The sequence below is a fragment of the Panthera onca genome, chromosome B3 (assembly GCF_046562875.1).
Source record: "Panthera onca isolate mPanOnc1 chromosome B3, mPanOnc1 haplotype 2, whole genome shotgun sequence".
NCBI lineage: Eukaryota > Metazoa > Chordata > Mammalia > Carnivora > Felidae > Panthera > Panthera onca.
In genome coordinates, this window is record NC_138344.1 from 55,497,636 (window position 1) to 55,512,376 (window position 14,741).

General features: G+C 37.9%; 1 protein-coding gene across 2 annotated transcripts in view; it reads left to right on the top strand.

Moving 5' to 3' along the window:
* The first annotated feature begins 10,834 nt into the window (after positions 1 to 10,834).
* Positions 10,835 to 14,741, top strand: part of MYEF2 (myelin expression factor 2) — a 39,140-nt gene continuing 35,233 nt past the window's right edge. Inside the window, exon 1 of one of the 2 annotated variants that reach the window (XM_060618632.3) lies at positions 10,835 to 11,137. In XM_060618632.3, coding sequence (XP_060474615.1) covers positions 10,977 to 11,137 — 161 coding nt within the window. In that variant the 5' untranslated portion in view covers positions 10,835 to 10,976. The remainder of the gene's footprint in view (positions 11,138 to 14,741) is intronic. The other variant, XM_060618631.3, reaches the window with a different exon arrangement.

Genomic DNA, 14,741 nt, shown 5'->3' on the forward strand with positions numbered 1-14,741 from the left:
AATATAGCTTGAAGTCTGGAATCATGATGGCTTCAGCTTTTCTTTTCTTTTTCAAGATTGTTTTGGCTATTTGGGGTCTTTTATGGTTCCATACAAATTTTAGGATTATTTGTTGTAGCTCTGTGAAAAATGCTGGTGGTTTTTTGATAGGGATTGCATTGAATGTGTAGATTGTTTGGGTCAGTATAGACATTTTAACAATGTTTGTTCTTCCAATCCATGAGTATGGAATGTTTTTTTTTTCCATTTCTTTGTGTCCTCTTCAACTTCTTTCGTAAGTGTTCTATGTTTTCAGAGGGCAGACATTTTACCCCTTTGGTTAGGTTTATTCCCAGTTATCTTATGTTTTTTCTATACCATTTACAGCTGCAAATGGTATAGATTCCTTGATTTATTTTTCTGCTTATTTCATTATTGGTGTATAGAAATGCAACAGATTTCTGTACTCTGACTTTATATCCTGTGACTTTGCTAAATTCATGATTAGTTCTTTGCTAAATTCATGATTAGTTGTAGCAATTTTTTTGGTGGAGTCTTTTGAGCTTTCTACATAGAGTATCATGTCATCTGCAAATGGTGAAAGTTTGACTTCTTCCTTACCAATTTGGATGCCTTTTATTTTTTTTTTTTTTTGTTGTTGTCTGATAGCTGAGGCTAAGACTTCCTGTACTGTGTTAAATAGTAATGGTAAGAGTGGACGTCACTGTCTTGTTCCTGACTATAGAGGAAAAGGTCTCAGTTTTTCCCCATTGAGGATGATATTAGCTGTGGGTCTTCATATATGGACTTTAGGATGTCGAGGTATGTTCCATCTATCCCTACTTGGTTGAGGGTTTTTATAAAGAATGGATGCTGTATTTTGCCAAATACTTTTTCTGCATCTACTGAGAGGATCATATAGCTCTTATCCTTTCCTTTATTAATGTCGTGAATGAATGAATGAATGAATGTTGATTGATTTTCAAATATTGAACCACCCCTGCAACCCAGGAATAAATCCCACTTGATTGTGGTGAATAATTCTTTTTATATGCTGTTGGATTCAATTTGCTAGTATCATGTAGAGAATTTTTGTATCCATGTTCACCAGGGAGACTGACCTGTAATTCTCCTTTTTAGTGAGGTCTTTTTCTTATTTTGGAACCAAGGTTATGCTGGCCTCATTGAAGGAGGTTGGAAGTTTTCCTTCCATTTCTGTGTTTTGGAACAGTTTGAGAGGAATAGGTATTAACTCTTCTTTAATTTTCTGGTAGAATTCCCCTGGGAAGCCATCTGGCCCTGGACTTTTGTTTGTTGGGAAATTTTTGCTTACTGATTCAATTTTTTTGCTGGCTATGGGTCTGTTCAGATTTTCTATTTCCTCTTATTTCAATTTTGTATGTATTTATATGTTTGTAGGAATTTGTCAATTTCTTCCAGATTTCCCAGTTTACTGGCAAATAATTTTTCATAATATTCTCTTATAATTATTTGTATTTCTGCAGCATTGGCTGTGATTTCTCCTCTTTCATTTGTGATTTTATTTATTTGGGTCCCTTTTCTTATCTTTTCAATAAGTTTGGCTGGGGGTTTATCATGTTTATTTTTTTTTTATTATTTTAATGTTTATTTATTTTTGAGAGAGAGAGAGAGGAGGAGAGTGATAGAGGCAGAGTAAGGAAGGGGCAGAGAGAGAGCGAGACACAGGATCTGAAGCAGGCTCCAGGCTCTAAGCTGTCAGCACAGAGCCCGATGCAGGACCTGAGTCCAAGAACTGTGAGATCATGACCTGAGCAGAAGTGGATGCTTAACTGACTGAGCCAATCAGGTGTCCCAGTTTATCAATTTTATTAATTCTCTCAAAGAACCAGTTCTTAGTTTCACTGGTATGTTCTACTGTTTTTTGTTTCTATATCGTTTATTTCTGCTCTAATCTTTATTATTTCCCTTCTGCTGGCTTTAGGCTTTCTCTGCTGTTTATTTTCTAACGCATTTATTGTAAGGTTAGGTTGTATATTTGAGAATTTTCTGGCTTCTTGAGGTAAACCTGTATGCAATGTATATTTTTAACTTGTATTTTTAACTGTGCTAGTATTTTCATTAGTTTTGTAAATGTTTTTGTGGTGCTCTGGTTGTGAAGTTGCATGGGTTTTACACTGTTTCCCATTCCTCCACCCCCAACCTTTAATGATTTTTTTTTTTCTCCTGAATATTATCAGTTATCTTTTTCTTTGAGCGGGCTTTATTATGTAAAGCAGTTTTAGGATTACAGAAAAACTGACCAGAAAAATACCATATACCTCCTTCTCCCCTTGCCCCAACGTTTTATCTATTATTAACATATTGCATTAGTGTGGTGCATTTGTTATAATTGGTGAACCAATATTGATACATTATTATTAACTAAAGTTCATAATTTACATTAGAGTTCATCTTTGTGTTGTTCAGTTCTGTGGGATTTGACAAATGGTTATTGTCATGTATCCATCATTACAGTATTGTAACAGAATAGTTTTACTTCTCTAAATATCTGGTGCCAGACTTACATATTTTCCCCCTTCCACCCACCTGCATCATGAACCCTTGGAAACCATTGATCTTTTCCCATTTCTATAGTTTTGTCTTTTCCAGAATTGTATGTATGGAGTCATATACACTCGTTTCTTTCTCAGACTAGCTTTTTGCACTTAGCAATATGCATTTAAGCTTCCCCCATGACTTTTCATAGCTTGATAGCTCATTTCTTTTTATTGCTTAATAACATTCCATTGCATGGATAGACCGAAGTTTAGCCATTAGCTTTTTTTTTTTAACGTTAACTTATTTTTGAGAGAGAAAGAGACAGGGCGTGAGTGGGGGAGGGGCAGAGAGAGAGACACACACACAGAATCTGAAGCAGGCTCCAGGCTCTGAGCTGTCAGCACAGAGCCTAACGTGGGGCTGGAACTCATGGACAGTGAGATCATGACCTGAGATGCTTAACTGACTGAGCCACCCAGGCGCCCCTAGCCATTAACTTATTGAAGAACGTCTTTGTTTCTTTCAACTTTTGGAAACTATGAATAAAGATGCTATAAATGTTCATGTGCAGGTTTTTATGTGAACATAAATTTTCAACTTATTTTGGTTAATAACTAAGAGTGCTATTGTTGGGTTGAATGATAAGACTATTTTTAGCTTTCTTACTGTCCTTCAAAGTGACTAAACCATGTTGCATTCCCACTGGCAGTGAATGAGAGTTCTTGTTCCTTCACGTTCTTCATCAGCATTTGGTACTTGTCAATGTTTTGGATTTTAGCCATTTTAATAGCTATGTCATGGTATCTCAATGTTTTAATTTGAATTCTCTAATGACATAAGATACTGAACATCTTATGCTTATTTTCCATCTTTGTATTTTCTTTGGTGAGGTGTCTATTCAGAACTTTTTTCACTTTTTAATGGGGTGGTTTGTTTTCTTATCATTGATTATTGTATATTTTGGACAGATGTCCTTTATAAGATATATGTTTTGCATAGATTTTGTCCCAGTCTGTCTTTTCACTTTTTTTTTTAGTGTTTATTTATTTTGAGAGAAAGAAACAGAGCACGAGCAGGGTAGGGGCAGAGAGAGGACAGACACAGAATCTGAAGCAGGCTCCATGCTCTGAGCTGTCAGCACAGAGCCAGATGTGGGGCCAAACTCATGAACGGTGAGATCATGACCTGAGCCAAAGCTGGAAACGTAACCGACTGAGCCACCGAGGAGCCTCTGTCTTTTCACTTTTTAAAGTGACCAGTTATTTTCAGGGGATAATTTTGTAGAACAAGAGTTGTTTTGTTCCTCTCCCTCCCACCCTGCCAAAAATGTGTGCATTGTCGAAGAAGTAACACTTGAACACTAGATATCAGATTTCTAAAACTAAGCTAGCCAAATAAAACTTACACTTCTCATATTCCAAGCAAAACTAAACTGAATGAGTGTTTGGTAAGATACAAAGTCACTTTAGGCAACTACAGAAGATAATTAGAAAGGTTCACATAGGGGCTTTATATTTCAATACTACCTAAAAGTCAGTAAAATTGAAGTTAGTGACTCTTGGATAAAAGAATACTTGAAAGTAGGAAGATTTTAAGGAAAAAATATAAACCTGATATTTTGAGGACTGATTAGTTTTAGTAACTTTTACATAAAACCTCTGCATACATATTAGTTCTTATTTTACTGCTCTTAGATGAGTCTTAAACCAATAAACAGCTGGGACTAATAAGGTCTGATTTTTCAAATGCATTTTTGACACAGGTTTCCAGAAATATTAGGAGTCTAGATGTAGAAATCTAGGTTGAGGTAAATGAACACCTATATAAACCTATATTTCCTCAATGACTTCGGCACTGTCAGAACATTTACCTTGACAGTTGTATTACCATGCAATTTCTTTAATAATCTGAAGGATAGCTCAAAGAACTCACAACTGAGATTTGTTGATGAAGTCAAAAGGATAACATCGATATAAGTAAGTATTTTTACATATTTAACCTTATTTAGAGATATAGACATTCCTAAATGTAACACATACAATGAGTAAATGGATGAATGGACAAATGCATATAGTAAGTTTACTCTTTTTGCCAAAAGGCTTAGACATTGTGCCAAATATTATCTGTTGATACTCAGCACCATCCTCACCCTTCTATATGCCTCCTGTATGTGATATTTCTCAGAATCTGTTGCCAGCAGTATTCTAACCAAATTCTACCAATGAGAGGCACTGGTGTAAAATTTAAGAGGATTTTTTGAGTCCTAGCAAAAGCTCCTAGATCTTTGTTCCCCCAGCCCTAATTATTGTGTAAACCTCTAAATCTTTGGGCATGTAATCCTACATGAAATACCTACAGTGCTTGACTGAATATTGGCTAATGTTTTTAACATGTTTAAACAGTTTGCGAGGGGGAATACCATGATGTGAAGTCACTCCAGCCTACCATTCTGCAATATACTATGAAAAAATGTAACACATTTGTACACTACTGAAAAACCATTGCTTCCAATGAACTAGACTCAATAAGCAGCCATCAGGAATGGTGTGTCCCTTGTTTTAAAAGGTTGCAAAGGGAAGGATTTGTGGATTTTGTTTGGTGTCATGAAACTGGGGTAACACAAATCCAATGGCATCACCTAAGTCAAAGGAAGTTATTTTTCTCCCCAAATAAGAAATGTAGGTGTAGGCAGTCTGGGGGTTTTACAATGGCTCAGTAAGGTCATCTGTGTTTCAGTTCCTAGTTTTCTGATCTGATATCCTTAGCTGTGGCTTTTGTCCTTATTCCTGTTCCACATGGTTTCCAAAGGGATACTCCACCCTCTAGCTTCACGGGACAAAAAGAAGGCAAAGAACTTATTAAGAAAGACACTCTAGGAACACCTAGGTGGCTCAGTCAGTTAAGCGTCCGACTTCAGCTCAGGTCATGATCTCACAGTTTGTGGGTTCGAGTCCCTCATCGGGCTCTGTGCTGTCAGTTCACAGCCTGGAGCCTGTTTCATATGCTGTGTCTCCCTCTCTCTCTGCCCCTCCCCTGTTCACGCTCTATCTCTGTCTCAAAAATAAATATTTTTTAAAAAATAAAAAAAAAAGGAAGACACTCTAGAATCCCTAGTGTATTTCTCTTTACAACTTCTTAGATAGAGCTGTGTCCTATGGCCACTCCCAGTATGTTAGCTGGGCACACTGCTACTCTACACAACATTGTGGTTCTGTCAGCAAGGAACAAAAAGGGAGAATGAATATCATTGAGGAAACTTGCAGTGTTCTAAACCATTAGGCAAAGGAGTAAACAAAGCCAATGTAAATGATGTCTTCAGAACAACAACAACAACAAAAAACAAAACCAAAAACACTTTAAAAATAGTGTTGTGTTACCATAGCATGGAAAAAACTATTAAAGCAACTCAGTCATTTCAGTAAAAATTATGATCATTAGTATTAAGTTCAGCTGTATATAATAGAAAGACTGACTAGCAGCAATTTAATCAGGACAGAAATTTATTTCCTCCTTTTGGAAAGAAACTTGGAGTAATAATGTGAGGGTTGTTACTGTGGCTTTCTAATAATGAGCTGATCAGTCTATTAGTCTATTTTTCTGTTCCACCATCCTCAGCGCTTAGTTTCCAATCACAAGGTCACTTCATGGTCAAACATGGTTGCTGTTGCTACAGACATCATTTCTTCATTTCAAGCCAGGAGAAGAAGAATGCAAGGGAGGACAAAAGAGCCATTCCTCCAGTTAAGTTAGTTCTTTCTAAGGAAACTCCTATTTTGTCCTCTCATTTCTGCTTATATTGTACTGGCCAGAACACAGTCACCTGGCCAGCCAGAGCTGCAAGTGAGGCTAGGAAATAGTAACTTTCAGCAATTTTCAAAGTCACCTTAGATTCTATTATTAAACAAGAAGAGGAATATGGATTGTGTTAGTTATTATCTCATTTGTAGGATTATCTTCAAATATGCAGGACAGTGTGTGGATTGAATTTTATTTTTCATCATTCTAAGAAATCTATTTTCTCTTCCAAACATGGTAATTGAAAATTGAGAATAGCAGTCCCACAAAAGGTAGTTATTTAAATGAAAAACAATACGTGCTATAAAATAATCATTTTCATTAACACTCTTTAGGTTAGGACTAAGTCTAAAATGATTAAAAATATTACCACAGAATACCCATTTCTTTGGACAAAGGAAGCCCATTTCATGGAGTTATTTAACAGGAGGAGCAACTATGCCTATAGGAAGGGAAGCAGGGTAGAGACATTAGATTGGCTCTTCTGATCCACCTTTTAATGGAGTTACTGGGGTGAGATTGAGGAAAAGGCAGGGTTATTTAAGTTAAGAAATTAGTGAATAAAAATTGAGACAAGTAAATGTCTAGGAATTATAGGAGTCTTTAGTCTTCAAAGAAAAAAATCTCCAAATATTGTTTATAAAAATTAAAATTAGGGGCGCCTGGGTGGCTCAGTCGGTTAAGCGTCCGACTTCAACTCAGGTCACGATCTCGCAGTCCGTGAGTTCGAGCCCTGCGTCAGGCTCTGGGCTGACAGCTCGGAGCCTGGAGCCTGCTTCAAATTCTGTGTCTCCCTCTCTCTCTGCCCCCCCCCCCCCCACCCCGTTCATGCTCTGTCTCTATCTGTCTCAAAAATAAACGTTAAAAAAATTTTTTAAAAAAATAAATAAATAAAAATAAAAATTAAATCTGTTATTGGGTGATGACCCCGGCTTTGTAAAAGTTGAAAAATGAAACAGTTATCTAAGGAATTCAAGCAAAACCCATTGTATTATCTGAGTTATTTGAATAATTGAGGTGAAAGTGGGATTTCTGCCTCGATTATTCACATAATTGCCTTAATTCTAAGATTCATTTGGTGGGTAGAGACCTTTCCTCAGGATGTATTTTTAGAATGCTAAATGTGAAAAATTAGACTCCTAAATTAGGCAAAGCAATAGAAGGAGGGAGTGACGGGGGGGGGGGGGAGAGAGAGAGAGAGAGAGAGAATAGTAGGTCATTGTCAGAATAAATCTATACTTTTTTCCCATACTTTTTCTAATGACAATAACTGACATCTACTTTTTTTTATCATAGAATTAACTTACATGATGAAAAGGGAACTATATATGGATCTCAGATATAACCCATAGTATTTTTTAAAGTCATAAATTCCTTTTGGAGTTTCAGTTCTTTAAAGTTTGGAAAATTAGTGGCTCTAAATCCAGCTGTTTAATTTTACAAAGCTAAGTAAACTGACTTAACAATCATACTGTACTTTCTGGTTGACTTCATATTGTTGTTGGTCTTTGCCTTCAATTCTTAAAGACAAATTAAAAGGATGATCATATCCAAGTTGCCACTCCATTCTCTTCTTTGGTAGCAGAACTCTGGGCAGTGAGCCAAACTGAGAAATTATTTGCCAGCCTCCCCTATAGCTGAGTGTGTCATATTACTAAATTTTGACCTATAAGTCAAAATGTTGTTTGAGATTCTGGATGCCTCTTTACTGGACTGCTTCTGGCTTCTACTGAGGACAGGTGCCTAGATCTCCAGTAGCTATCTTGGGCCATAGAAAGACATTAAGAATAGAAGCCACACATTAGGTTGGTGAAAGATTTAGAAGAAACTTGAGCCCATGATGACTATACCTGTTCTAGGGTGCCTACTTTTGCACTATTTTTACTTAATAAAGTAGAAACTTTTATTTTGTTTAAGACACTATTATTTTTAATCTCTGTTACTAGCAGGTGAACACAATTCCTATATGACATTAAAGTATTGGTTGAAAATATTTTAGAGTTCTAGGGTTAAATTTCCAGGTATGTATAATGGTCTCTTTAAATCTCCTCTCTCTCTCTCTCTGTCTCTCTCTCTCTCTCTCTGTCTCTCTCACACATACACACTCCAGTTTGTAAGAAAGAAAACTAAGTATTTGTAGGAAGTTGTACCAGTAATTCATTTTGTGCAATTATAAATGATAGCATTTGCAGTGGGAATTTTGAGAAGATAAAAACTAAACATTACTAAAGAATTTCTCAGCATGTGTACATAAACTTCAAAAAAAAAAAAAACAGTGGAAGGAAGGAAAATACAGAAATATATTGTAGCAATAGAATGTTAATAACTTTTTTTTCACCGATTTAGCTAAGGTAAGTATATTTATAGCAAGAGAGGAAGAAAACATCTATAGAGCAGTCCAATGGAGTAGTATCAATAATTTTATCTTTAGAAGCTGCCCCAATTCTCTCCATCTTTTAAGACCCAGCTCTTCTATGAAATGCTCAGCAATCCTTCTATAGGAATAACCTTTGCCCTTGTTCCATTTATTAGGACCAGGACTAAGTTACAATGAGGGAAGCATTTTTCTTAGGCATGGCACAACATTTTAAGAGGTGCCAAAAAGCTCAGTAATCAATAAAAATATTTTAATGAAATATTTTAATTAGCACACTACAGCATGCAGTCCAGTCTTTTGTTTTATAAATAAATTTTTAATTATGCTTCACATTTATCTCAATTACAGCACTGAAATAGAGCTTTTTATGAATGTTGTCTCCCAACAGTACCATACTCATTTTCATATTCCTCATGTGCCTACTACTCTGTGTTAAGCATGAAGGTCTCTTAAAAAATATTAAATTGAATCTATTGAAAGATTTTGCAAGAAAATACTGTATTAGGGGCAGCAGGATTAAATTTTCATCATTAAATTCAACTATAGCAAAAGAATAACAGAGGATAATGGATGTTTTGAAAGTGCTTATAATTCAGTTCTATGGGAAAATCACCTGACTTCTCTTTGACTAAAACCCTGCTCAGCCTGGAGAGATAGGGAATTATAATGCTACTTTATATTCATATAGCACTTTGCCCTACAAAAAGTGCTTTCTTTTAATTCTCACCTTAATCCTGTAAAGTAGGTATTATCGTCCTTATTTATTACGGAAAGATTGAGAAGTTAAGTGACTTGCCCAAGGAGTTATAGGCAGAAAGTGGCAGAACTGAGGTCCTAACCCAGGTTTTCTGTGTCAAAATCCACTGCCTTTCTGCTATTCCAAATGCTAAGTTTTGGGATTGACCAAGGAGAAATAATTCATGCAGTAACTACAACAGCGTGTGTTGTGTTTGTTAAACGATGTCAGTAGCACCCTAAACAGCAATATTTTCCAGGTGTGCTCCTCATGAGTAAAACTGTTCTGATTTTTATGTGTGTACGTTTGATGAAGTAGCTCAACTCTTCTGGTATAGGATCAGATGTTCCAAGGTATTTTTTGGTTGAGCGCAGAAACTTACATAATTAAAATGTCAAAGAACGGGGTGGGGGGAGGGGGAGGGGGGATGAGGAAATTATGTACTACTTGAGTATTAGTTTCTAGCTACCACTTTACCACTAATGTGTATGTGATATTCTGCAAAGCATGTAAACCATACAGGCTTGCTTCTTTATGAAAAGAAACATTTGGGAAGGTCTTTCAGCTGAAAAAGGTTATTTCAATGTGAAATACTATTACAGTATTCAAGAGTTAGGAATTAAGTTTAATGGGTTACTTTTTTATATTTAGGGGGAAAAATCTAGGACTATATTTTAAAACTCCATACAGTAATTAAATTTGAGAGCCTATAACTGCTTCAAATATAATTTTCACCAACATAAACACAACTCCAAACCAAAATGTCCATGATCAGCCAGTCTAGTAGAAGCTTTCTTCTGAAAACAAAACAAAACAAAACAAACTATAGATTCTCCTCAGGGGTTGCTATCCAGAGAATTAAAAAACTTGTCTTCTTTTTATATGCCGATAGCTGAATTCCACAGGAAATCCTCTTTCTTAAAAACGACCAGAATTCAAAGAAATTCAAAGGTATTCATTTTGGTGAATTGCAACCTGTCATCAATAACTATTTATTGAATGTCCACGGGGTGCCTAGGCATTTAAGTGGCAAGTGATTTATTTGCATTATTCAAAGGATTTCTAAGGCGAGTCTGAAGATTTGCAGACGTCTTTAAAGATGCAAAGTGGTGTGTGCTTCTCTCATTCAAACTGCCCCTACAAGGAATGAACTGAATAGTCTGGGTTTCAGAGCTCTAGGGATTTCCAGCACTCAGATCCGACTTTTGTAAGCGAAGACCCCATTGGGTGCCAATCGATAGGCGGGCTGGTGGTCAGAACACAGCCCCACCAGGGGCTTCTGGACAAGTTAGGCCCTCCCTGGTCTGAAGCAGGGCTGACTGCGGCAATGGCGGCCCTGACCCGCCACCCCATCCCTCCCCCCTACCCCTCCACTCCCACCCCCCACTCGCGGCTCACACCCTCTCCCAGTCTCCCAGCCTCGACCGGTTCTCGCGAGATCCGGGCAACTGAGCGCTCGGGGCCTTTTCAAATCGGGATCCGTTACCGCTTTCCCGGCCGCCGCCATTGTAGTGCTCGGAGCCCCTCAGCGCAGGCGGCCGTGGCGGAGGCGGAGGCAGCGGCAGCGGGATGGCGGACGCCGACAAGCCCGAGGTGCTCGGGGCCGCTGGCGACGACAGTCCGCATCAGCAGCCAGTGGAGCAGCCGGGCGAGCCGCGGCGAGAACCGCACCCGCCGGAGCCAGAGAAGCAGCCGCCGCAGCACAGCAGCAGCTCCAATGGCGTTAAAATGTATTGTCTTTTCCTCCGGGGACCGGGACGAGGTGGGGGGCGGGGAGTTGGCCTCGGAGGGGGGCCGAAGCCGGCCTGGGCCTCGGTGGGGGATAACTGCTCCCGGGCCGTAGGCGGCGGGAGGAGCAGGTGCAAGTAGGGCCGCTCCCAGGCCCTTCCCTCCCGCCCTGGCCCGGGAGCCGGGGTGCGAGCCGGGGGGCCGACGCCCCTCCCCTGTTTCCAGCCGGAGACTGCGGGTCACTCCTTCTTCCCAGACTTCCAGCTGGAGAACCTTTGAGCAAAGCACGGCGGCCGCCACTGTCTGGAGGAAAATGGTCCCCCTTTTAAAGCCCAGTACAGTAGTTAGTGTTCATCACTAGGGAGTAACTAGGGATGACATCATCGGACATTTCCTCTTAACTACCGAGAACGTATTTAAAAGGAATAGTCCCCGATCTCCCGGCCTCATTCTGAGCTTTATAAGTTCAGTGTTTGTTGTTGCTTTCTAAACATGTGTTAATTTCTGAATATATATATACACGCCACAGAGGAAGTTTAATAATGTGCTGTGAGCCTAAATCCATTGTGTTACCCTTGAATTGGTAAGAGGTTATTCAGAAAGGGAAATATGCGTGGTTCCTTGGTCCCCCACATCCCTCTCAAATGTTTGTAAGCCTTGCAGGTTATTTTTTAAGAACTCCTTGTGTGATGGCTTGTTCTTAATTTTGGTAAAATGGTAAAATAAGATTTTTTTTTAATTGGAGAAAGCCTGACGCTTTTAAGATTGCCCCTGTCATCAGTGTCTAGAAAGAATGTAGTTGACTCAAATCCATAATAATTTTTAGTTATAAGGAACTGTTATGCTCCCCATTGTTCTTGTTATATAGGGGGATATGAATCAGGCATTCTTTTGCATGTGCCCAGCTTTTTAAACTTGAAGTTGAAAGTATGTTAATAATTTACTGAAAACATCCTTTTCCTTCTCTCAGTTATGCCTCAGAGTAGAAAGCAGTGAACATATGGTCAAACTAAAATAGAAAAGAGAATTTTTCTTTTCTTTTGTATAAGAATGTTTGAAGCAGTACAGTAAGACCTGGACTAGTTTGTGTAGGAATTGGTCGCAGATAAGATAGCTCTCCCAGCTCAGTTATGACACTCTTCCTCTCACTTGGGTTTGAATAGGATAGGTTGCATCTTCCAGGCAGAATAGAGGTGCAGGTGTAGGAGATTCGACCTTGGTGGAATTTGTTCCTAGGTGCAGAATGGTGCACCTCAGTAACTGAGCATCTGGAAAGGGAGCACTTTCTACCATGCATGCCAAAATATGGGCTCTCAGGGATTTGGCCTCATAAATTCTAATAGAAGGCATTGGAATGATAAAATTGGTGCTTTTTGTTTATCTCTAAATGTGGGCTTGCCACCCTTTTCTCCTAAACAAAAACCACAGTCTTGAATTACAGAGAGAAGCCCTACTATACTTGGGTGTGATTAGTATAATAGTGTCCATACAGATAAAGCTGGCATGTAAACCTCCCAGATCTAAAAGTCTCTAATCCGTTTTAAAGTCTCATTGTGGGTTAGCTAGACAAGAGGACAGAGGTAGGAAAAGAATCTCTTTCACTTCAAAGTGAGGAAAAGGAAAATATTAAGTAAAGAAATTAAGAAATGCTAGTAGAATATACAAATGAAGATTCTTTTAATATTGTTTATAGTTAATATCTCTCAGACCTTCCTGTTTTCCCAAGTTGAATAAAGAAGCAAATCTACTCTCAAGGGTTTCTTGTACTGTCAGTTCCATAAGAACCATATAATGGTCCAGCATGGGTCGGTCATTCATACTGAAAAACTAGGAACATTTACCTGTATCAAGCCAACAACCTTTTTTTGACCCTGTGAACCAACTGGAGTAGTTAACAATCTAACACATAACCCTTGACTACCATACATTTTTAAGGGTAAGAATTCACAGAGGTAATAAAAATTACCAAATATTGCCTTAAAATATGTATTGCTTAGAAGAGAACAGAGTGCCACTTACCAAGGTTGAAATGACTTTTGCTGAGGTTAATCCATAGTCACTGAGTATAGAGACCACTATGTCTTATTCATCTTTGTATCCCCAAGGCCTTATGTTTATAAAGGCCCAGTAAATATTTGTTTAAGAAATGCAGAAGTGAACTTTTATGATTGTGAAACTTATACACAGAGAATTTCATGGGCATGTTCACATCTTTTGACAAGAAATTAAAGATGTTTCCCTAGGTTTAGTCTTTTCTTTATGCCAAAATGGTATACTAGCTATCCTTTTCTTAAGTGAACAGGAGGAAAAACAGCAGTATTGTTACAACTCTTCATTATTTTCTGTGTGATTAACATCTTGGAGTATATGGAAATTGAAAGTTACATTAGGGTATAAAGTGTTGTGTAAAATATTAAACATCGAAGCAAGGTGAAGTGTTTGAAGTAGAGTAGTATTTTTTATTATATTAGGAGTAAGAATGGAACTGGGCTTAATTTTAGATTTCATACTATAGCATGTTTTTAAAACCATGTTTTAAAATTATGTTTTCTTATTTGATGTTGAATATTGATTTTTCAGAAATTTATAACTTCAGTGGGCATAATTCCGTCTTAAGAGTAGATAACATTTTTGTGACTTAAGATAGTCACAGTCTTTATTTCAAGTACATTAAAGGGGGTGGTTTAAGTGAATAGTTTGAGCATTATTACAGGGAATTATGGATATAGTGCCAATATTTGATATTATGTAGCATCATTTCCCTAAGAGTTTTCACCTGTATCTTAACTGTCCATTCCATAGTGTATTTATGACATAAAAAGAGTTTAGGAATTGAATATTAAATTGTTTGTTTCTCAATAATCAGACCATACCTCTAGCCATTAAACTGGTCTGCCTTCCACAGATAATTTATGCACTATAGATGAGCAGTGTAGTAATATCTTTAATATGCCACTAAGTGAGGAAAAGTTGAAGAAATTGCTCTCTCTGGTCATACTTGGAATAAATATTTTGGAGAGGGTATCCTACATTAATATCATTGCTTTCAGTGGAATTATCAGATTGTTTTAAGCAAATGCTTACATATAAGCATCTTCTATTCATATAAGAATAGAAGAACATTGTAATTCAGAACTCTGTGCATTTTTCACAGTTGGTTTCATTCAGGAAGAAAATAGGTAGGAGAAGGCATACTTAGCTAGAGACTATATAGATGTCTGCTTACCTAAACAGAGACAGTTATTTTACAAACATTCATAGAATACAGTCTACTGTGTACATACATTCTCTGGGTGCTTAAAAGGAAGAGTTTGTTCTTGTATCTACTGTACTTAGAACCAGAGTAAAGGCCTCTGTACCTTTTGGCCGCTTGCTGCCATTTTCAAAAGTCGCACACTGTTCAGACAGGTAGGTACTTGCTGGAGCTGGGACAGTTGTGAAGACTTACTCTAGGCTGTGCCATTTCTGATGAGGGAAGATGTTCCATTGTAATGGTGTCCCTGTCAAGGTCTGAAAAGGTGGCAAAGCAAGTTTGGCTCTAATGTTTCTTCCTTGATTTTAGCAGTTTTTCTGGCAGACGGCAACACCATCTGTGCCCAGATGAGC